Below are 23,336 nucleotides of genomic sequence, written 5' to 3'. Positions count from 1 at the left end.
CTATATAGACCATTACCACACCACTATATACCTCTACCACTCCTCTATATAGACCATTACCACACCACTATATACCTCTGCCACTCCTCTATATAGACCATTGCCACACTGCTATACACCTCTGCCAATCCTCTATATAGACCATTACCACACCACTATATACCTCTGCCACTCCTCTATATAGACCATTACCACACCACTATATACCTCTACCACTCCTCTATATAGACCATTACCACACCACTATATACCTCTGCCACTCCTCTATATAGACCATTGCCACACCACTATATACCACTGCCACTCCTCTATATAGACCATTACCACACCACTATACACCTCACCCACTCCTCTATATAGACCGTTACCACACCAGTATATACCTCTGCCACTCCTCTATATAGACCATTACCACACCACTATATACACTGCCACTCCTCTATATAGACCATTACCACACCACTATATACCACTGCCACTCCTCTATATAGACCATTACCACACCACTATACACCTCACCCACTCCTCTATATAGACCGTTACCACACCAGTATATACCTCTGCCACTCCTCTATATAGACCATTACCACACCACTATATACACTGCCACTCCTCTATATAGACCATTACCACACCACTATATACCACTGCCACTCCTCTATATAGACCATTACCACACCACTATATACCTCTACCACTCCTCTATATAGACCATTGCCACACCACTATACACGTCACCCACTCCTCTATATAGACCATTACCACACCACTATACACCTCACCCACTCCTCTATATAGACCATTACCACACCACTATATATACCTCTGCCACTCCTCTATATAGACCATTACCACACCACTATATACACTGCCACTCCTCTATATAGACCATTACCACACCACTATATATACCTCTGCCACTCCTCTATATAGACCATTACCACACCACTATATACCTCTGCCACTCCTCTATATAGACAATTACCACGCCACTATATATACCTCTGCCACTCCTCTATATAGACCATTACCACACCACTATATACCTCTACCACTCCTCTATATAGACCATTGCCACACCACTATACACGTCACCCACTCCTCTATATAGACCATTGCCACACCACTATACACCTCTGCCACTCCTCTATATAGACCATTACCACACCACTATATATACCTCTGCCACTCCTCTATATAGACCATTACCACACCACTATATATACCTCTGCCACTCCTCTATATAGACCATTACCACACCACTATATACACTGCCACTCCTCTATATAGACCATTACCACACCACTATATATACCTCTGCCACTCCTCTATATAGACCATTACCACACCACTATATACCTCTGCCACTCCTCTATATAGACCATTACCACGCCACTATATATACCTCTGCCACTCCTCTATATAGACCATTACCACACCACTATATACCTCTGCCACTCCTCTATATAGACCATTACCACACCACTATATACCTCTACCACTCCTCTATATAGACCATTACCACACCACTATATACCTCTGCCACTCCTCTATATAGACCATTACCACACCACTATATAGACCTCTGCCACTCCTCTAAATAGACCATTACCACACCACTATATACCTCTACCACTCCTCTATGTAGACCATTGCCACACCACTATACACGTCACCCACTCCTCTATATAGACCATTGCCACACCACTATACACCTCTGCCACTCCTCTATATAGACCATTACCACACCACTATATACACTGCCACTCCTCTATATAGACCATTACCACACCACTATATACCACTGCCACTCCTCTATATAGACCATTACCACACCACTATATACCACTGCCACTCCTCTATATAGACCATTACCACACCACTATATACCTCTACCACTCCTCTATATAGACCATTACCACACCACTATACACGTCACCCACTCCTCTATATAGACCATTACCACACCACTATACACCTCACCCACTCCTCTATATAGACCATTACCACACCACTATATATACCTCTGCCACTCCTCTATATAGACCATTACCACACCACTATATACCACTGCCACTCCTCTATATAGACCATTACCACACCACTATATACCTCTACCACTCCTCTATATAGACCATTACCACACCACTATACACGTCACCCACTCCTCTATATAGACCATTACCACACCACTATACACCTCACCCACTCCTCTATATAGACCATTACCACACCACTATATATACCTCTACCACTCCTCTATATAGACCATTACCACACCACTATATACACTGCCACTCCTCTATATAGACCATTACCACACCACTATATACCTCTGCCACTCCTCTATATAGACCATTACCACGCCACTATATATACCTCTGCCACTCCTCTATATAGACCATTACCACACCACTATATACCTCTACCACTCCTCTATGTAGACCATTGCCACACCACTATATACCTCTACCACTCCTCTATATAGACCATTACCACACCACTATACACCTCTGCCACTCCTCTATATAGACCATTACCACACCACTATATACACTGCCACTCCTCTATATAGACCATTACCACACCACTATATATACCTCTGCCACTCCTCTATATAGACCATTACCACACCACTATATACCTCTGCCACTCCTCTATATAGACCATTACCACGCCACTATATATACCTCTGCCACTCCTCTATATAGACCATTACCACACCACTATATACCTCTGCCACTCCTCTATATAGACCATTACCACACCACTATATACCTCTACCACTCCTCTATATAGACCATTACCACACCACTATATACCTCTGCCACTCCTCTATATAGACCATTGCCACACTGCTATACACCTCTGCCAATCCTCTATATAGACCATTACCACGCCACTATATATACCTCTGCCACTCCTCTATATAGACCATTACCACACCACTATATACCTCTGCCACTCCTCTATATAGACCATTACCACACCACTATATACCTCTACCACTCCTCTATATAGACCATTACCACACCACTATATACCTCTGCCACTCCTCTATATAGACCATTGCCACACCACTATATACCACTGCCACTCCTCTATATAGACCATTACCACACCACTATACACCTCACCCACTCCTCTATATAGACCGTTACCACACCAGTATATACCTCTGCCACTCCTCTATATAGACCATTACCACACCACTATATACACTGCCACTCCTCTATATAGACCATTACCACACCACTATATACCACTGCCACTCCTCTATATAGACCATTACCACACCACTATACACCTCACCCACTCCTCTATATAGACCGTTACCACACCAGTATATACCTCTGCCACTCCTCTATATAGACCGTTACCACACCACTATATACACTGCCACTCCTCTATATAGACCATTACCACACCACTATATACCACTGCCACTCCTCTATATAGACCATTACCACACCACTATATACCTCTACCACTCCTCTATATAGACCATTGCCACACCACTATACACGTCACCCACTCCTCTATATAGACCATTACCACACCACTATACACCTCACCCACTCCTCTATATAGACCATTACCACACCACTATATATACCTCTGCCACTCCTCTATATAGACCATTACCACACCACTATATACACTGCCACTCCTCTATATAGACCATTACCACACCACTATATATACCTCTGCCACTCCTCTATATAGACCATTACCACACCACTATATACCTCTGCCACTCCTCTATATAGACAATTACCACGCCACTATATATACCTCTGCCACTCCTCTATATAGACCATTACCACACCACTATATACCTCTACCACTCCTCTATGTAGACCATTGCCACACCACTATACACGTCACCCACTCCTCTATATAGACCATTGCCACACCCCTATACACCTCTGCCACTCCTCTATATAGACCATTACCACACCACTATATATACCTCTGCCACTCCTCTATATAGACCATTACCACACCACTATATACACTGCCACTCCTCTATATAGACCATTACCACACCACTATATATACCTCTGCCACTCCTCTATATAGACCATTACCACACCACTATATACCTCTGCCACTCCTCTATATAGACCATTACCACGCCACTATATATACCTCTGCCACTCCTCTACATAGACCATTACCACACCACTATATACCTCTGCCACTCCTCTATATAGACCATTACCACACCACTATATACCTCTACCACTCCTCTATATAGACCATTACCACACCACTATATATACCTCTGCCACTCCTCTATATAGACCATTACCACACCACTATATATACCTCTACCACTCCTCTATATAGACCATTACCACACCACTATATACCTCTACCACTCCTCTATATAGACCATTACCACACCACTATATACCTCTGCCACTCCTCTATATAGACCATTACCACGCCACTATATATACCTCTGCCACTCCTCTACATAGACCATTACCACACCACTATATACCTCTACCACTCCTCTATATAGACCATTGCCACACTGCTATACACCTCTGCCAATCCTCTATATAGACCATTACCACACCACTATACACCACTGCCACTCCTCTATATAGACCATTGCCACACCACTATATATACCTCTGCCACTCCTTTATATAGACCATTACCACACTGCTATACACCTCACCCACTCCTCTATATAGACCATTACCACACTGCTTTACATACCACTGCCACTCCTCTATATAGACCATTATCACACCACTATATACCTCTACCACTCCTCTATATAGACCATTACCACACCACTATATACACTGCCACTCCTCTATATAGACCATTACCACACCACTATATATACCTCTGCCACTCCTCTATATAGACCATTACCACACCACTATATACACTGCCACTCCTCTATATAGACCATTACCACACCACTATATATACCTCTGCCACTCCTCTATATAGACCATTACCACACCACTATATACCTCTGCCACTCCTCTATATAGACCATTACCACGCCACTATATATACCTCTGCCACTCCTCTATATAGACCATTACCACACCACTATATACCACTGCCACTCCTCTATATAGACCATTACCACACCACTATACACCTCACCCACTCCTCTATATAGACCATTACCACACCACTATATACCTCTACCACTCCTCTATATAGACCATTACCACACCACTATATATACCTCTGCCACTCCTCTATATAGACCATTACCACACCACTATATACACTGCCACTCCTCTATATAGACCATTACCACACCACTATATACCTCTGCCACTCCTCTATATAGACCATTACCACACCACTATATACACTGCCACTCCTCTATATAGACCATTACCACACCACTATATACCTCTGCCACTCCTCTATATAGACCATTACCACACCACTATACACCACTGCCACTCCTCTATATAGACCATTACCACACCACTATATAGACCTCTGCCACTCCTCTATATAGACCATTACCACACCACTATATACCTCTGCCACTCCTCTATGTAGACCATTACCACACCACTATATACCTCTACCACTCCTCTGTATAGACCATTACCACACCACTATATACCTCTACCACTCCTCTATATAGACCATTACCACACCACTATATAGACCTCTGCCACTCCTCTATATAGACCATTACCACGCCACTATATATACCTCTGCCACTCCTCTGTATAGACCATTACCACACCACTATATACACTGCCACTCCTCTATATAGACCATTACCACACCACTATACACCACTGCCACTCCTCTATATAGACCATTACCACACCACTATATACACTGCCACTACTCTATATAGACCATTACCACACCACTATATACCTCTAACAATCCTCTGTATAGACCATTACCACACCACTATATACCTCTGCCACTCCTCTATATAGACCATTACCACACCACTATACACCACTGCCACTCCTCTATATAGACCATTACCACACCACTATATACACTGCCACTCCTCTATATAGACCATTACCACACCACTATATACCTCTGCCACTCCTCTATATAGACCATTACCACACCGCTATATACCTCTGCCACTCTTCTATATAGACCATTACCACACTGCTTTACATACCACTGCCACTCCTCTATATAGACCATTACCACACCACTATATACCTCTGCCACTCCTCTATATAGACCATTACCACACCACTATATATACCTCTGCCACTCCTCTATATAGACCATTACCACACCACTATATACCACTGCCACTCCTCTATATAGACCATTACCACACCACTATATACCTCTACCACTCCTCTATATAGACCATTACCACACCACTATATACCTCTGCCACTCCTCTATATAGACCATTACCACACCACTATATACCTCTACCACTCCTCTATATAGACCATTACCACACCACTATATACCTCTGCCACTCCTCTATATAGACCATTACCACACCACTATATACCTCTACCACTCCTCTATATAGACCATTACCACACCACTATATACCTCTACCACTCCTCTATATAGACCATTACCACACCACTATATACCTCTGCCACTCCTCTATATAGACCATTACCACACCAGTATATACCTCTGCCACTCCTCTATATAGACCATTACCACACCACTATATACCTCTACCACTCCTCTATATAGACCATTACCACACCACTATATACCTCTGCCACTCCTCTATTTAGACCATTACCACACCACTATATACCTCTACCACTCCTCTATATAGACCATTACCACACCACTATATACCTCTACCACTCCTCTATATAGACCATTACCACACCACTATATACCTCTGCCACTCCTCTATATAGACCATTACCACACCACTATATACCTCTGCCACTCCTCTATATAGACCATTACCACACCACTATATACCTCTGCCACTCCTCTATATAGACCATTACCACACCACTATATACCTCTACCACTCCTCTATATAGACCATTACCACACCACTATATATACCTCTGCCACTCCTCTATATAGACCATTACCACACCACTATATACCTCTACCACTCCTCTATATAGACCATTACCACACCACTATATACCTCTGCCACTCCTCTATATAGACCATTACCACACCACTATATACCTCTGCCACTCCTCTATATAGACCATTACCACACCACTATATATACCTCTACCACTCCTCTATATAGACCATTACCACACCACTATATACCTCTACCACTCCTCTATATAGACCATTGACCACTGCCTCTCTTCTAGTGAGTTATTGTCCCACGTTTGTATAGACCACTGCCACTCCTCTATATGGGCTACTAATGCTGTAATACCCTGTTCCCCACATTTACATAGTCATCATTCTATACCAGTGTTTCCAAGCCTGCAGCTCTCCAGCTGTTGCAAAACTACAACACCCAGCAAGGCCTGACAGCATTTCCCTCACACCATGACAGCCTCCAGCTGCTGAAAACTGAGTCTCCAATAAGCTCTGACAAGTAAAGGCTGGCAGCTGTAGTTTTGTAAGAGAGCCACAGGGTGGGGAACACTGTTCAGTATCTTTCTTTTATTTTATTTTTTATTATTATTATATTTTGTAAAATGGCTGGTGTGAGTGCATCCTGTATATATATATATATAGCCCAGTGGAAGATATCAGTGCTGTAGACGCAATGCATAATAAATAAATGAAATAATAAATGAAAATCAATTTTTAAAGACATTGACTAAATTAAATATTTAGGTCTGACAGACCTTTATCCTAAATGGACCGTAGACATAGCCAGAATTTTAGCTTGGCATCAGTGACCTATCAGCAGTATACTCCATAGGTAGCAGTAACAATAGCGCCACCTGCAGGTAAATGCATTATATCTTTTTTAATAAAAAAAATATATACCGTATATATATATATATATATATATATATATATATATATATATATATATATTATAGTTCACCTAACACATTTGTCTGTACTGTCTGTGAACATGTTTGTTAGCCTTTTTCTATAATCTTTACTTTAGTATTTCATATAAAATAGAGAGGAATAACTTGGTAGAACTCTTGTCCCCTATGTTGTATTGAAAGGTGTCTCTTGATCCGCCATACTTCGTTGTACAGAGTAGCACTTTTTTTTTTCTTTCTTGTATGTGGAGTAGTTTGGAGTTTTTACAAGTTTTACTAGTTTTTGGTTTAATGATGGGTAACTTTTAGGCAGGGGTCAAGTCCTGGGAAAAAGTGGGGGAACTTACCCAAGATTTCCACTCAAGGGCTGGTCCTGCTGGACTCCTGCTAATGGGAACAGTGTTTCTGCTGTGGAGAAAAAGTGCAGGAACTCCGTTCCCATGGGTCCTTGCAGGACTTGAACCCTTCTTATAGGTAATCCTAGTGGGGGAGATTTATCAAAACCTGTACAAAGGAAAAGTTGCCCAGTTGCCCATAGCAACCAATCAGATCCCTTCTTTCATTTTGCAGAGGCCTTGTTAAAAATGAAAGAAGTGATCTGATTGGTTGCTATGGGCTACTGGACAACTTTTCCTTTGCACAGGTTTTGATAAATCTCCCCAAGAGACTATAAATTGGGTGGTTTCTTCACTGCGGCTCTGGACAAAGCAGGCCATACCCATTACATACGCGTCGACCCTACACACCTATTTTAGTGTGGCCAGCCAACCATCTAATGGGTATGTGGCTTCTCAGCTCTACCTGACAGCAGATGTCAGGGGGGCGAAGGGTCAGACATGATTAATTTTGACTATTCAATCCTTTTGCTCTCAAAACCTGTCCAGAGGAAAAGTTGCCCAGTTGCCTATAGCAACCAATCAGATCGCTTCTTTCATTTTTAACAAGGCCTCTGCAAAATGAAAGAAGTGATCTGATTGGTTGCTATGGGCAACTGGGCAACTTTTCCTCTGGACGGATTTTGATAAATCAACCCCCGTGCTTATGTATGGAGGGATCAGGAAAGATAGCTGCTGCCCAAACTCTTGTATCTTAGTGTTCCCATCCTTTGTAAAAACTTTTTTAACGTGACGTCCAACTCTTTTTCATTCCCTAGACCAGTGGTCTCCAACCTGCGGACCTCCAGATGTTGCAAAACTACAATACCCAGCATGCCCGGACAGCCAACGGCTGTCCGGGCATGCTGGGAGTTGTAGTTTTGCAACATCTGGAGGTCCGCAGGTTGAAGACCACTGCCCTAGACTAATGCAGTGAAAGAGTTGGGTTTGACTGACAGCCAGGGAGTAAAGCGCACACTTCTTCCGGCTATTACTCATGATCGCAGTGGATCTCAGGACTGTCACCCAGTGCAATCTAAACTTTTGACATGTCAAAATCTTTTACAAATCACACTATCGCTTTAAAGGGGTTTTCCAGAAATCGAAAAACAGACCTATTTTCTTTCAAAGACCACTCCCTGTCTGTCTCCACTCTGGGTGTGGTATCACAACTTGGCTTTCCACTCACTTCCATGGAATTGGACTGCAGAACCACACCCAACCTAGAAACAGATAGGGAGAGGTCTTTAGAAGAAATTATCTCTGTTTTTAGATTCCTGGATAACCCCTTTAAGTCTATGCCTTTGCTTTCTCCGCCTTTTTAACCTATATGAAGAGGGGTTATCAGACACAGACAACTCCCCCATTTAGCCGTATACATAGAGGCTACAAGTGCAGAAGTGCTGCTTGTATTTGCACAGTAGTCGGTGATGTCCCTGTAGGCTGTGGACCCTCTGTAGTTTATCGGTGACCGCAGAGAAGCCACGGGGAGTTTTATATTCCCAATTGCATGTATTGATATGTTAGCAGTCACTCTCTCCTTTATATATTAGTGAATGTGTAAAGCCGCTTTTTACTTAGATACAAATGCCCTTAATTGTGTAGATTAAAACAGCAAATTAGTCGACACCAAAAGTAAGGTGACAGACGTTCTTCTTACGTTGCCATAAGATAGTATTACCAGGAGGGATGTACTTTGCGCACACACGTCTACACTGAGAGCTCGTGTAACACGTCTTTTCTGTTGAATATTTAACTCACCGTCTTTTCTGCATCCAAGCTGAGCACCAGCCTCTGAGATCTGCATCTACTAACCTGTGTGTACTCACCTTCTTCTTGGCTGACCTGTCCTTCTTGCATCTTGGAGTGGTGGGTTTGCTGTGCAGAATGATACAGGATTTGGCCTGTGTGCCGTGGGGTTGTTTTTCCTCCACCTCTAACCGCTGCCTGTCTTCTCTTCAAACCTTTCACATGTTCTAGGTGAGGACTTTATATTTCTTTCACCTTTTTAGTCACCCTTTCATTTTTATTTTCACGTCCCTTTAATTTCCTTATTTTACCTTTCATGCATTCTTTGTTTGTCTATTATTTTTGTGTTTCCATTTTTTTAGTTTCTTTTGGGGCCATTTTGATTTTTTTTCTTTCTCAAGGATGCAGACTCAGATAGTGGGGACGACTCTGAGAAGCGATCGTGTGAAGAGAGCTGGCGCTTGATCACCTCTTTACGGGAGAAGCTTCCTCCCAGCAAAGTGCAAAGTATCGTCAAGAAATGCGGTCTCCCCAGCAGCGGCAAGAAACGCGAGACCAACAAGATGTACCATATCCCCCAGAGACGTCGGCTGAGCAAAGATTCCAAGTGGGTGACCATCTCTGATCTGAAAATCCAAGCTGTTAAGGAGATCTGCTACGAAGTGGCTCTGAATGACTTCCAGCACAGCCGACAGGAGATTGAAGCTCTTGCCATAGTTAAAATGAAGGAGCTGTGTGCCATGTACCGAAAGAAGGATCCCAATGAGCGGGATTCCTGGCGGGCAGTAGCTCGGGATGTGTGGGATACAGTAGGTGTGGGTGATGAAAGGATTGAGGATGTGATACCAGTTGGTAAGGGGCCAACTGATGTCGATGATCTTAAGGTTCACGTTGACAAACTGGAAGACATATTACAGGAAGTGAAGAATCAGAACAACATGAAGGACGAGGAGATAAAAGCCCTTAGAAACAAAATGTTGAAGATGGAAAAAGTGTTACCTCTAATGGGCCCACAGGCTGAACGTAAGAATCGACTGTCGAGTACTGAAGGTGACAAAGGAACGGCAAGTGAAACAAATAAAATGTCCCCTGCAGACCCTGAGAAAGATGAAAGTGTCAACAATTTAACAGACAGTGATGGCATGTTTCGACGAGGACGGTCCAACTGGATGAGGCAGGAACAAATCAAGTTTAAGAACCTCCAACAACAGGAAATAGCCAAGCAGCTGCGAAGGAACAATGGTCCTCACAAATTCATCCCACCGGAGAATCGCAAACCACGCTTCCCTTTCAAGAGCAATCCTAGCCACCGGAGTTCCTGGAGTCCGGGCACTCATATCATCATCACTGATGAGAAGGTCATAGAGGTTAAAATCCCCAAAGAAGCCCAAATCCAGGAACAGGAAGAGGTGGATCCAGACAGGCAGATATGGAGCCCCTACAGCCAGATGCGGAACCAACACTTAACCCAGCATCGGGGGCAACAAAATAACCCTAACAATCCGCCTAGTCGCTGGCGAAGCAATTCTCTCAATGGGTATCAAAAAGGACTAAGGCGTCAGGCATCGGGCTCCTCTGAATCCCTTCAGTCCTGTGACTCTCAGATGACTGACTCCCAAAACTTCTACCATCACACAAGTCCACAAAGGCAACAAAGCTGGGGCCTGTACCATGGTGACAGCAATACTGGCAACAACAACTCTTACAACAAACAAGCCGACCGACCCCATCACTACAACCAGTTTGTCACTCCTCCTCGCATGAGACGTCAGTACTCTGATCCCAACCTCAAATCTGGGCGGGAGACCATGGTGTGAGCTGCTTTCCAAGAAGGACTGTAACATGTTGGCTGTGTGCATAGGACAGGGAAGGTTTGTGCAGATATGTGCCATGTCATTCCCCCATAGCTGGTGATCAACCATAACAGTGTTGGGTGCATTGGAGGTTCCTACTTGTAAATTGTTTTTGTTTCTTTGTGGAGCCCAGGAGAGAGTGAAATGCGTCTAGATTAGTTTCTATAATCTGTGGGAGTCTCTCCGTCCACGTTCTCAAGACTCGCTACCTCTCCCACCTTCAGTATTAACTTTTGGCTACCTAACCACCCCATAGACTTAACCCAACCCCCATATCATGGTTCTACTAAGTGCACTGACTTTTTTTGATTTGTTTTTCTTTTTACATTTTTATGTTTCTTTTTTGTTTTGTTTTTGAATCAACATTAAACCATTAAACCACTAGTTGACAGTTCAAGAAATATATCACTCCTAATAAACGTAGAACACTAACCCCAACTTCAAAACAACCCTTCCCCTGACTATCTGGAGTGGTAGGACAGTTCTGGAGACCTGTGCGGCATTGCACCGGGCAGAGAGCTGCTTTCCTTTGTTTACAGCCTGACCATTGTAAAGTGATCGCTTTGCTGATCCCCGTAACATATAACCACCTTAGCTTTTGTCACTCCCTTGGTTTCTCTATCCTTCATTTTCTTGTGTTAGACTCTGCCTATTGCATTAAATATTACACATTAAGGCTTATATGGCGGCCCCTAGCTTGCAGGGTTTACATGTGCAAAAAAAAAAAAAATCGTAAATCTGTTACTTAGAGCATTTGCCCTAAAGAAAGCATAAAGTTTAGAAACCGTATCGCGCTGCGCTCCATTCCTGGCCTACTTCCTTCTCAACAGGATTAGATGCTCTAAGCCTTGTAAATGCAGTCGCTGGAGAGTTCCACTTTCCAAAACAAAATACTCCTCAGTTTATTCTACCAAATAGAATAAGGCTCTGTTCACACTGGTGCCAATATTTTTGTGGCTCCTCTTGGGCTGCGTAGTGTAGTCTGCTAGAGAAAACTCACAGGCCCATTATAAGTCCATAGGATCTGTAAGGTTCCCATAAGATAATTTGCAAGAGATCTGTCACATTTGGCATGGATCCTTTAAAGATGGTCTACATGATGCCAGTGTGAACATGGCAAAGTGAATGCCTACCTGCAAGATGTCTGGCTTTATCTGAGCTTAAAAATGGGTTACAGTATTTTTTTGGCCACAAATTTACCTTTTGTGCGCAAGATATATATCCCCATCTACTGATAATGTCTCGTGATGAAACTTACAGACATTACGCAATAGACTTAACTCACCATGGACCCGCTCTAGCCATTTTTTGTAAAAGTTCTAAGGGTCTTAACAACAAACGCTTCCTTAGATGGTCATAACACAATACAGAAATGTGGCCAAAGCGTGCCGATATTGGTGGGACTGGTTGACCACCTAATATGTATAGGGGTGTCTTGACACTTCCCCTGATGGACAAATTCAACATGCCCAGGCCTTTTGTTCTCACAGAAGATAAGTCACTGCCAGAGAGATCAACCATTTTTTTTCTTAGCAAACTTTAAATGGCTTTCATGAGTATTTTACTGAGAATACAGTCATGTCCGTAAATGTTGGCACCCCTGAAATTTTTCTAGAAAATGAAGTATTTCTCACAGGAAAGGATTGCAGTAACACATGTTTTGCTATACACATGTTTATTCCCTTTGTGTGTATTGGAATTAAACCAAAAAAGGGAGGAAGAAAAGCAAGATGGACATAATGTCACCAAACTCCAAAAATGGTCTGGACAAAATTATTGGCATCTTTTCAAAATTGTGGAAAAATAAGATTGTTTCAAGCATGTGATGCTCCTTTAAACTCACCTGGGGCAAGTAACAGGTGTGGGCAATATAAAAATCACACCTGGAAGCAGATAAAAAGGAGAGAAGTTCACTTAGTCTTTGCATTGTGTGTCTGTGTGCCACACTAAGCATGGACAACAGAAAGAGGAGAAGAGAACTGTCTGAGGACTTGGGAACCAAAATTGTGGAAAAATATCAACAATCTCAAGGTTACAAGTCCATCTCCAGAGATCTAGATTTGCTTTTGTCCACAGTGCGCAACATTATCAAGAAGTTTGCAACCCATGGCACTGTAGCTAATCTCCTTGGGCGTGGACGGAAGAGAAAGATTGATGAAAGATGTCAACGCAGGATAGTCCAGATGGTGGATAAGCAGCCCCAAACAAGTTCCAAAGATATTTAAGCTGTCCTGCAGGCTCAGGGAGCATCAGTTTAAGCGCGAACCATCTGTCAACATTTAAATGAAATTAAACGCTATGGCAGGAGACCCAGGAGGACCCCACCACACAGAGACATAAAAAAAGCAAGACTACATTTTGCCAAAATGAACTTGAGTAAGCCAAAATCCTTCTGGGAAAAAGTCTTGTGGACAGATGATACCAAGATAGAGCTTTTTGTTAAAGCACATCATTCCACCAAAAACGGAATGAGGCCTACAAAGAAAAGAACACAGTACCTACAGTGAAATATGTTGGAGGTTCAATGATGTTTTGGGGTTGTTTTGCTGCCTCTGGCACTGGGTGCCTTGAATGTGTACAAGGCATCATGAAATCTGAGGATTACCAATGGATTTTTGGTCGCACTGTACAGCCCAGTGTCAGAAAGCTGGGTTTGCGTCCGAGATCTTGGGTCTTCCAGCAGGACAAACATATGTCATAAAGCACCAGAAATGGATGTCAACAAAGCGCTGGAGAGTTCTGAAGTGTCAGCAATGAGTCCAGATCTAAATCCCATTGATCACCTGTGGAGAGATCTTATAATTGCCGTTGGGAAAAGGCGCCTTCCAATAAGAGACCGGGAGCAGTTTACAAAGAAAGAGTGGTCCAACATTCCGACTGAGAGGTGTAAGAAGCTTATTGATTGTTATAGGAAGCTACTGATTTCAGTAATTTTTTTCCAAAGGGTGTGCAACCAAATATTAAGTTAAGGGTGGGAATATACATGTGTATAGCAAAACATGTGTTACTGCAATCCTTTTCTGTGAGAAATACTTCATTTTCTTGAATAACTTCAGGGGTGCCAACATTTACGGCCATGACTGTAGGCTTATTTCTGGCAACTCCCTGCTTGGCTTAATTTTTTTTTTTTTGCACCTAGCTTTTTAGTAAGATTTTTTTTCTTTTTTATTAGTTCAGCAAGTAGAAGGCTACAGTATGTTCAGTTCTAGTTTTATTACTAAGTTTTAGCACTTTGAGGTATCCGAATCTGTGACATTTTTGTTGTGTCTTGGCCTATCAACCTTGCTTTGATAGGGAGACAAGTTTGTATGTGTTCTATATGCTACGTGACTAGCATTGCCTTATGGCAAATGACAGTGCAGGTGTTTGCTATGGAGTTTATATTCTGAAGAATTAACGGGGCTGTTCAGGGCATACATACTGTAGTGACAGACCATGTGGCCACTTTGGGAACCTTGGAGAGAGGGGGGGGTGATCCCCATCCTTGTTGGTCCCATTACTTTTTATATTGGTATAAAAACGTGCAGAACTCCTCTCTCCAGGGAACTGCTTTGTCGGCAAATTAATGGAGGAGGGTATAGACCAATGGGTCATGTTCTGTCCTAGGGGGCAAAATGAGATGCCATGATAGGACTGCCATATCAATATTTGCTATGGGGCCTTTTTACTTCTATGTATAACACCGTACAGAAAATAGGCATATGCTGCAACCATAATGTACTGCTACGGCCATGTTGCCCAAACAATAGTGTGCCTTCAGCTGTTGCAAAACTCCAACTCCCAGCATGCCCGGACAGCCTTCGGCTGTCCGGGCATGCTGGGAGTTGGAGTTTTGCAATGCTGCTTAGGAAATTCTATGTTGGGCCCTCACATCCATGTACATCCCTCCCTCCATTGGTAAGCGCATAGCATTGATGCACTATAATTCAACCCTTGGTTTTTATCCGCCATGTTGCCCAGGCACCAAACGCATGTTGCAATGCTTCCTATGGACGTGCCGGCACAGCCGGTGACATACTTTAAATGGATTTTCTGCCGAGAATGTGTACGTCGAGATGTATATGTCTCGTCGGAAAGCTTTACACGTGACCGGGAGCTTTCCATCCACCCAGCACTGAGTATCTTGATCTACCACGATTCTTTGAGTCTGATATTATGCTATCTATAGGTGCCTCCAACCCCCTGCACCCCGGAGGGCGGTGGGGGTCTGGTCAATCAATTTTACCACTTTTTGGGGTTAATCACCCAATCCGGGCTGAGGGTGAAACCTCCTTGTTTCAGTAAAACTGTTATACTTGGAAATAGTAAGAAAGGAGACGTTACCTGTGGGGCCCGCAGGGCCCGGACCTTTTTTTTTTTTTTGTATGGATTGTAAAGCTGTCCAATGAGCAGGTTCCTGTACAGAGTTTACAACCTGTCTGTTTTATGGCTGCTCTATAAATAAACTTTGAACTGATCCTGAAGTCGGCTCATGTCGCTCTCTTCATTGTGTGTTATTTCTCACATCATCCACACGGACATGTCACTTGTCATAGAAAGACTCTGTATAATACCGATAGTGTGTATAGGGTCTGATGGGCGGAGCGGGACACCTGATTTTGAGTTTCTGAATGTTCCACCACCTCAGGTTCTGAAATTGGCATCTTACAATTTAAAGGAGTACTCCGGCGAAAATTAAAGGGGTATTCCAGGAAAAAACTTTTTTATATATATCAACTGGCTCCAGAAAGGTAAACAGATTTGTAAATTACTTCTATTAAAAAATCTTAATCCTTTCAGTACTTATGAGCTTCTGAAGTTAAGGTTGTTCTTTTCTGTCTAAGTGCTCTCTGATGACTCCTGTCTCGGGAAATGCCCAGTTTAGAAGAGGTTTGCTATGGGGATTTGCTTCTAAACTGGGCGTTTCCCGAGACACGTGTCATCAGAGAGCACTTAGACAGAAAAGAACAACCTTAACTTCAGAAGCTCATAAGTACTGAAAGGATTAAGATTTTTTAAAAGAAGTCATTTACAAATCTGTTTAACTTTCTGGAGCCAGTTGATATATAAAAAATAGTTTTTTCCTGGATAACCCCTTTAACTTGTTCCCTATCCACAGGCTAGGGGATAAGTAGCTGATCGCAGGGGGTACTACCACTGGGGCGGGACCCCGGCTCTCTCAGTGAGGAGTATGTGTTGTCTACCAATAGACTGCACGTGCTCCATTCATTTCTATGGGAGCGCAGATGACACTCGAGAGCTGTACTTGGGTCTTTTCGGCACTCCCATAGGAATGAATGGAGAGTTTGCTGGCTGCCGCACACGCTTCTCATTCAGCGCCGGGTCCTGGTGACCGCGAGGCTCCCCCCGCGTGATTAGCTACTTATCCCTAATCCTGATAATAGGGGATAAGTTATTTTTCGCTAGAGTTCTCCTTTAAATTAGTACTTTTTTGTTTTAAAACATATCCGCTATACACAGAATCGCTGGGGGAAGGGGGCTCCCCTGCGTTCCCCCTGGGCTCTGGGCTCCCCTGCGGCCCCCCTTGGCTCTGGGCTCCCCTGCGGCCCCCCTGGGCTCTGGGCTCCCCTGCGGCCCCCCTGGGCTCTGGGCTCCCCTGCGGCCCCCCTGGGCTCTGGGCTCCCCTGCGGCCCCCCTGGGCTCTGGGCTCCCCTGCGGTCCCCCTGGGCTCTGGGCTCCCCTGCGTAGTAAAAAAAATCTTAATCCTTCCAGTACTTATTAGCGGCTGTATACTACAGAAGAAATGCTTTTCTTTTTGGATTTCTCTGATGTCACGAGCACAGTGCTCTCTTCTGACCTCTGCTGTCCAGTTTTGGAATTGTCCAGAGCAGGAGAAAATCCCCATAGAAAACATATGCTGCTCTGGACAGTTCCTAAAATGGACAGCAGAGGTCAGAAGAGAGCACTGTGCTCGGGACATCAGAGAAATCCAAAAAGAAAAGCATTTCTTCTGTAGTATACAGCCCATAAAATGTATTGGAAGGATTAAGATTTTTTAATAGAAGTCATTTACAAATCTAAAAGAGACTGTGTGTGCAGCTCACAACCTGGGATATTCGAGGTTAATGTGGATAAAAATCGGTCCCCACGATCAAATAATGAAAAATCAAGTATACAAATTTAACCACACCTCAAGAATATCACCCATTAGTTCAGCTTTCAGGTGCTCCGGTGGGCTGGAGACTCTCTCCTAGGACTGTATCCACCTTTTCCAGCCCCCGGAGCACCTGAAGGCTGAACTAATTTATGCAGGATTATTTCGATCGAGTTTACTGTAAGTTCGCTCATCTCTAGGCGCGAATATTCGAAATGCTAATTTTTACCGCGAATATCGGCACATTGAGATTTCGCAAATATTTTGCATATAGTGATATATATTCGTAATGACAAATATTGTTGTTTTTTTTTTAATGCTAATTTTTTATGCAAATTTATGAGAATATCTGCATTTCCAGACTGGACACTGATCCCTCCCTTCTTTTAGGTTAAAAATATAATTGCACATGCGCACTATGCGAATTTCATTACGAATTTTCGCATGGAAAAAAAAAAAGAGGAGAATATGCAAATTTCGTGAACATAGGACAAATTTTCGTCCATATATTCGCGAAATATCGCGAATTCGAATATGGCCCCTGCCGCTCATCACTATTCCCAACCATGGTGCTTGCAGCTGTTGCAAAACTACAATTCCCAGCATGCCCAGACAGCCTTCGGCTGTCTGGGCATGCTGGGAGTTGTAGTTTTGCAACAGCTGGGGGCATCCTGGTTGGGAAACACTGCTCCAGACAATCTGCAGCTGCAGAATTCTCCTGTGTATCTGGAATCAATCAGCGCAGAGGGGATAAAATCCCCTATAAGGCCCCATTCACATTTTTTGGCCAATATTATGCTGGCATATACTTTAAAGGGGTACTAGTGTGGAAAACTTTTTTATTTTTTTATTATTTTTTTTTTAAATCAACTGGTGCCAGAAAGTTAAACAGATTGACCCCTACTGAAGAAGGGGTCAATTTGAGCACCCTGAAACGCGTCTAGGCCGTTTCATCTGAACAGAGCGCTATACAAGCACTACTTTAATTACCAACAACAATTGGGCCTCACATTGTATCCCGTACACCACTCCCTCCTAAGCGCCTTGCTTTGTTGCAAAACTACAACTCCCAGCGTGCCTCCAGCTGTTGCAAAACTACAACTCCAAGCATGCCCGGACAGCCGTTGGCTGTCCGGGCATGCTGTGAGTTGTAGTTTTGCAACAGCTGAAGGTACACTAGTGGGGAAACACTGCTGTAGAGAATGATAACGTAAAATTAGGATCAATACAGACAAGCACCTAAATATACTGGCAAACGTATTCTATATTTTGCAGTTGTAGCAGTGCTGAGCTGGGTTTGGTATGTGGCGCAAGTCAGGGTGGTATCAAGTGTATAGCTTTACATAGGACTGACTGCACGTATGTCTACTTTGGTGGTTATCATAGTGTGTCACAATGTAGGTAGGTTATATCTAGGCAGTAGAATCATTATATGATGCGGAACATGACATTCCCTGACCCTCTACTGTGGCTCTACATTGCCATCTAGTGGCCAAGCTATAGATTGCACATCCCCATCAATTATACACAGAATAATGGCCCTCATTTACTAAGCTAAAAAAATTTTTTGTCTGGTTTTTCCAAGTAAGGCTGGGTTCACATCACGTTTTTTGCAATACAGTTCCCGTTTTCAATTTGAAAACCGTATGGAACCGTATTGAAAACCATATGCATTGACTCTCCATTGAAAACCGTATGCCAAAAGATGCAGCAGGTTGTGTCTGTTTTGCATCCTGTACAATTTTGTTAGTTTTTTTTAACGTACCCAAAACTGTAGCCTACCACGGTTTTTGGTCTGGGTGAAAAACCATATTGAAACGTATAGGCGTTTTTTTTTTTTTTTAACATGGGAACCGTACAGAACTGTATGTACGCACGTTTCCATCTGGTTTTCACCATACAGTTTTTTACTTTGCACAGTTTTTTTTTCTTGGAATTTCAATCAAACAAGGGAAACTTTATTCATAATGGAGTGAAAAGTTACAAACTTATAAAAAAATTTCTTAAAAAACTGTGGCAACCAGACATCATTTTTCAAACTGTATACGGTTTTCAATCATATACGGATAAAAATTTGTACACACGTTTTGATACAGTTTAGGCTGCATGCACACCACGTTTTTGGAATACAGTTCCTGTATCAGGTTTTTGATGAAAAACGGATTCCTCAAAACCTGACTAAACTGTATCAAAACGTGTGTACAAATTTTAACCCATATACGGTTAAAAACCGTATACGTTTTGAAAAATGATGTCCGGTTGCATCCGTTTTTAAAGAAAAAAACGTATACGTTTTTAACTTTTCACTCCATTTTGAATAAAGTTTCACTTGTTTGATTGAAATTCCAAGAAAAAAACTGTGCAAAGTCAAAAACCGTATGGTCAAGACCAGATGGAACCGTACGCACATACAGTTCTGTACGGTTCCCATTGACTCCCATGTTAAAAAAAAACGTATACGGTTTTTCACCTGGACCAAGAAACGTGGTAGACTACGGTTTTGGGTATGGGAAAAAAACTGGACAAAACCGTATGAGATGTAAAACGGACTAAACCGGATGACGCGTTTGACATACAGTTTACAATGTTAAGTCAATGCATACAGGTTATTAACTTGAAACCGTATACAGGAACTGTATAGCACAAACGTGGTCTGCATGCACCCTTAGTCAGGTTTTAAGGAATCCGTTTTTTTAATCAAAAACCTGATATGGGAACTGTATTGCAAAAACGTGGTGTGAACCCAGCCTTATTTTGGTGCACAGTGTCTGAGACATGTCTCACCAGGAAAATCCAACTAACCCGACATTGCATTGGGAAAAGCTGAAAAGGGGTGTGGTCTGTCACAAAGGGGGCGTGGTCGACCCAAAAGGAGGCGTGGTTTCACAGCCTGACCTGTTTACTATTGAATTCACGGAAAATCTTGTGAATAAATGGCTGGAAATTTCCACCTAGAAAATGCTGGTCAGAAAATGTTCCCGACTTGTAAAACTGTGATCCCTATAGTAAATAGGGGGGAATCCTACAAGTCTGAAACAACATTTCCCACTCTTAGTATGTGAGGCCCATTATTTAATGTATTTATTTATTTATTTTTTGATTAACGTTGTCTACAATTTAAAAATCCTGCGTCTGTGTATTGTTACTTCACTATTACCGTATTTTTCGCCCTATAGGACGCACCGGCGTATAAGACGCACCCAATTTATAGGGTCAAAATCTAAAAAAATTAAGATTCTGAACCCAATAGTGGTCTTCAACCTGCGGACCTTCAGATGTTGCAAAACTACAACTCCAGCATGCCTGGACAGCTGTTGGCTGTCCGGGCATGCTGGAAGTTGTAGTTTTGCAACATCTGGAGGTCCGCAGGTTGAAGACCACTGGATAGGAGGTAATACTCACGTGTCCCCGCCGCTCCGCACCCGTCACCGCTGCCCTGGATGTCGCTCCATCGCTGTCGCTGTGTCCCCGTCGCTCCGGAACATCTCTGCTGCCGGCCGGGTATCCTCGCTCTCCGTCGCCGCCATCACGCCGTTACGCACGCCGACGCACGTGCGCGACGACGTGATGACAAGGAAGGAGAGCGCCGGCCATACAGGGGATCCCGGCACGGAGCAGACACCGAGGAGGCAGGTAAGGTCCCTCCCGGTGTCCTGTAAGCACTCACCCAGCTGTTCAGTCGGGGTGTTCGGGACCGCCGCAGTGAAATCGCGGCGGTCCTGAACAGCCCGACTGAACAGCCGGGTTAGTGTCACTTTCCCTTCAGACGCGGTGGTCAGCTTTGATCGCCGTGTATGAAGGGTTAATACAGGGCATCACCGCGATCGGTGATGTCCTGTATTAGCCGCGGGTCCCGGCCGTTGATGGCCACAGGGACCGCCGCGATAGGGGTGTATTCGCCGTATAAGATGCACCAACTTTCCCCCCCCCTTATACGGCAAAAAATACGGTATGTTTACGGTATGTTTACGGTATGTTTACTATTAGGTGTAGAAATAAAAATAAAAAAGTATTGTTCCAAGGAGAGGAGAGGTTTGCTATGGGGATTTGCGCCTACAATTGACAGTTTCCGACACAGACAGAGATGTCAGCAGAGAGCACTGTGGTCAGACAGAAAAGAAAAACTCATCTTCCTCTGTAGTATACTGCAGTTGATAAGTACTGGAAGGATTAAGATTTTTAATAGAAGTAATTTACATATCTGTTTAACTTTCTGGAGCCAGTTGATATGAAAAAAAAATGTTTTCCATTGGAGTATCCCTTTAAGCAGTGTAGCACTCACCGGCTATCAGAATCATGTACGGACAATAGTGATAAAGTAACAAGCAGTTTATTTAGGACTACTCTTTTCCAGAGGTATACTCCTCTCTTCATCAGGTCCTTCCAAGAACCTAATGAAGAGAGTTGTATAGCTCTGGAATCGTGTTGTTCTGGATTAACTGTTTGTTATTTTATAATTTATCATTTATTATTCTGCTCGCCGGTGAGTGCTACACTGCTTGACCCAAATTTGTGGTGTTCACCTGAATTCCCGATGAAGAGAGGCGTTTACTTTTGGAAACGTCTTGTCCTGAAGAAAATGCTTGTTATTTTATCACTCCTTCAGGACAACACGTTTCCAGAGTTATACTAATCTCTTCATCAGGTCCTTTCAAGAACCACGCAACACGATAAGATGAGCACCTTATACCTTATGTGTGTAATGATAATGGCACTAGATAGTGCCTTTTTTTCCGTGTTAATGCGATTCCTAAAATAAGTTCCAAACAGGAGAACAAATCAGAACATATTAAAGCAGGAACTGTGTAGAGCCGGCAGCATCCCCGGACTGGATCAGTCAAAGCAGAAATGGACGTCCAGCACTTGGTGCAGTAAAACCAGGTACTTTATTGTAGGATCATCGGATCTGACACAAACATGCATCAGGACACACAATGACGCGTTTTGGACCTTTACCAGTCCTTAGTCATGACTAAGGACCGGTAACGGTACAAAATGCGTCGGTGTTTATTGTAGGATCATCAGACACAAACATGCATCAGGACAAACAATGACGCGTTTTGGACCTTTACCAGTCCTTAGTCATGACTAAGGACCGGTAACGGTACAAAATGCGTCGGTGTTTGTCCTGATGCATGTTTGTGTCTGATGATCCTACAATAAAGTACCTGGTTTTACTGCACTATATTAAAGCAGGGGAACATCCACATAACGATGAACATGGACAAGAACAGGGGCATAACAAACTTACTCAATATTCCAATGAAGTACAATAATTTTAACCTCCATGTTACGTGACTGATTTCTATGGGACATGACC

General features: G+C 43.1%; 1 protein-coding gene across 15 annotated transcripts in view; it reads left to right on the top strand.

The window, feature by feature from the left end:
• The window catches only part of KIF1B (kinesin family member 1B), a 213,454-nt gene that overhangs the window by 154,117 nt on the left and 36,001 nt on the right, over positions 1–23,336 (top strand). The window contains exon 21 of one of the 15 annotated variants that reach the window (XM_056543039.1): positions 10,471–16,379. The exons of the other annotated variants lie outside the window; for them this stretch is intronic. Coding sequence (XP_056399014.1) covers positions 10,471–11,886 — 1,416 coding nt within the window. The 3' untranslated portion in view covers positions 11,887–16,379. Of the gene's footprint in view, positions 1–10,470; positions 16,380–23,336 lie in introns of those variants that run through there. 15 annotated transcript variants of the gene reach the window in all.

This window comes from Hyla sarda, chromosome 10, assembly GCF_029499605.1.
Source record: "Hyla sarda isolate aHylSar1 chromosome 10, aHylSar1.hap1, whole genome shotgun sequence".
NCBI lineage: Eukaryota > Metazoa > Chordata > Amphibia > Anura > Hylidae > Hyla > Hyla sarda.
This window is presented reverse-complemented; position numbering and strand designations above follow the sequence as displayed.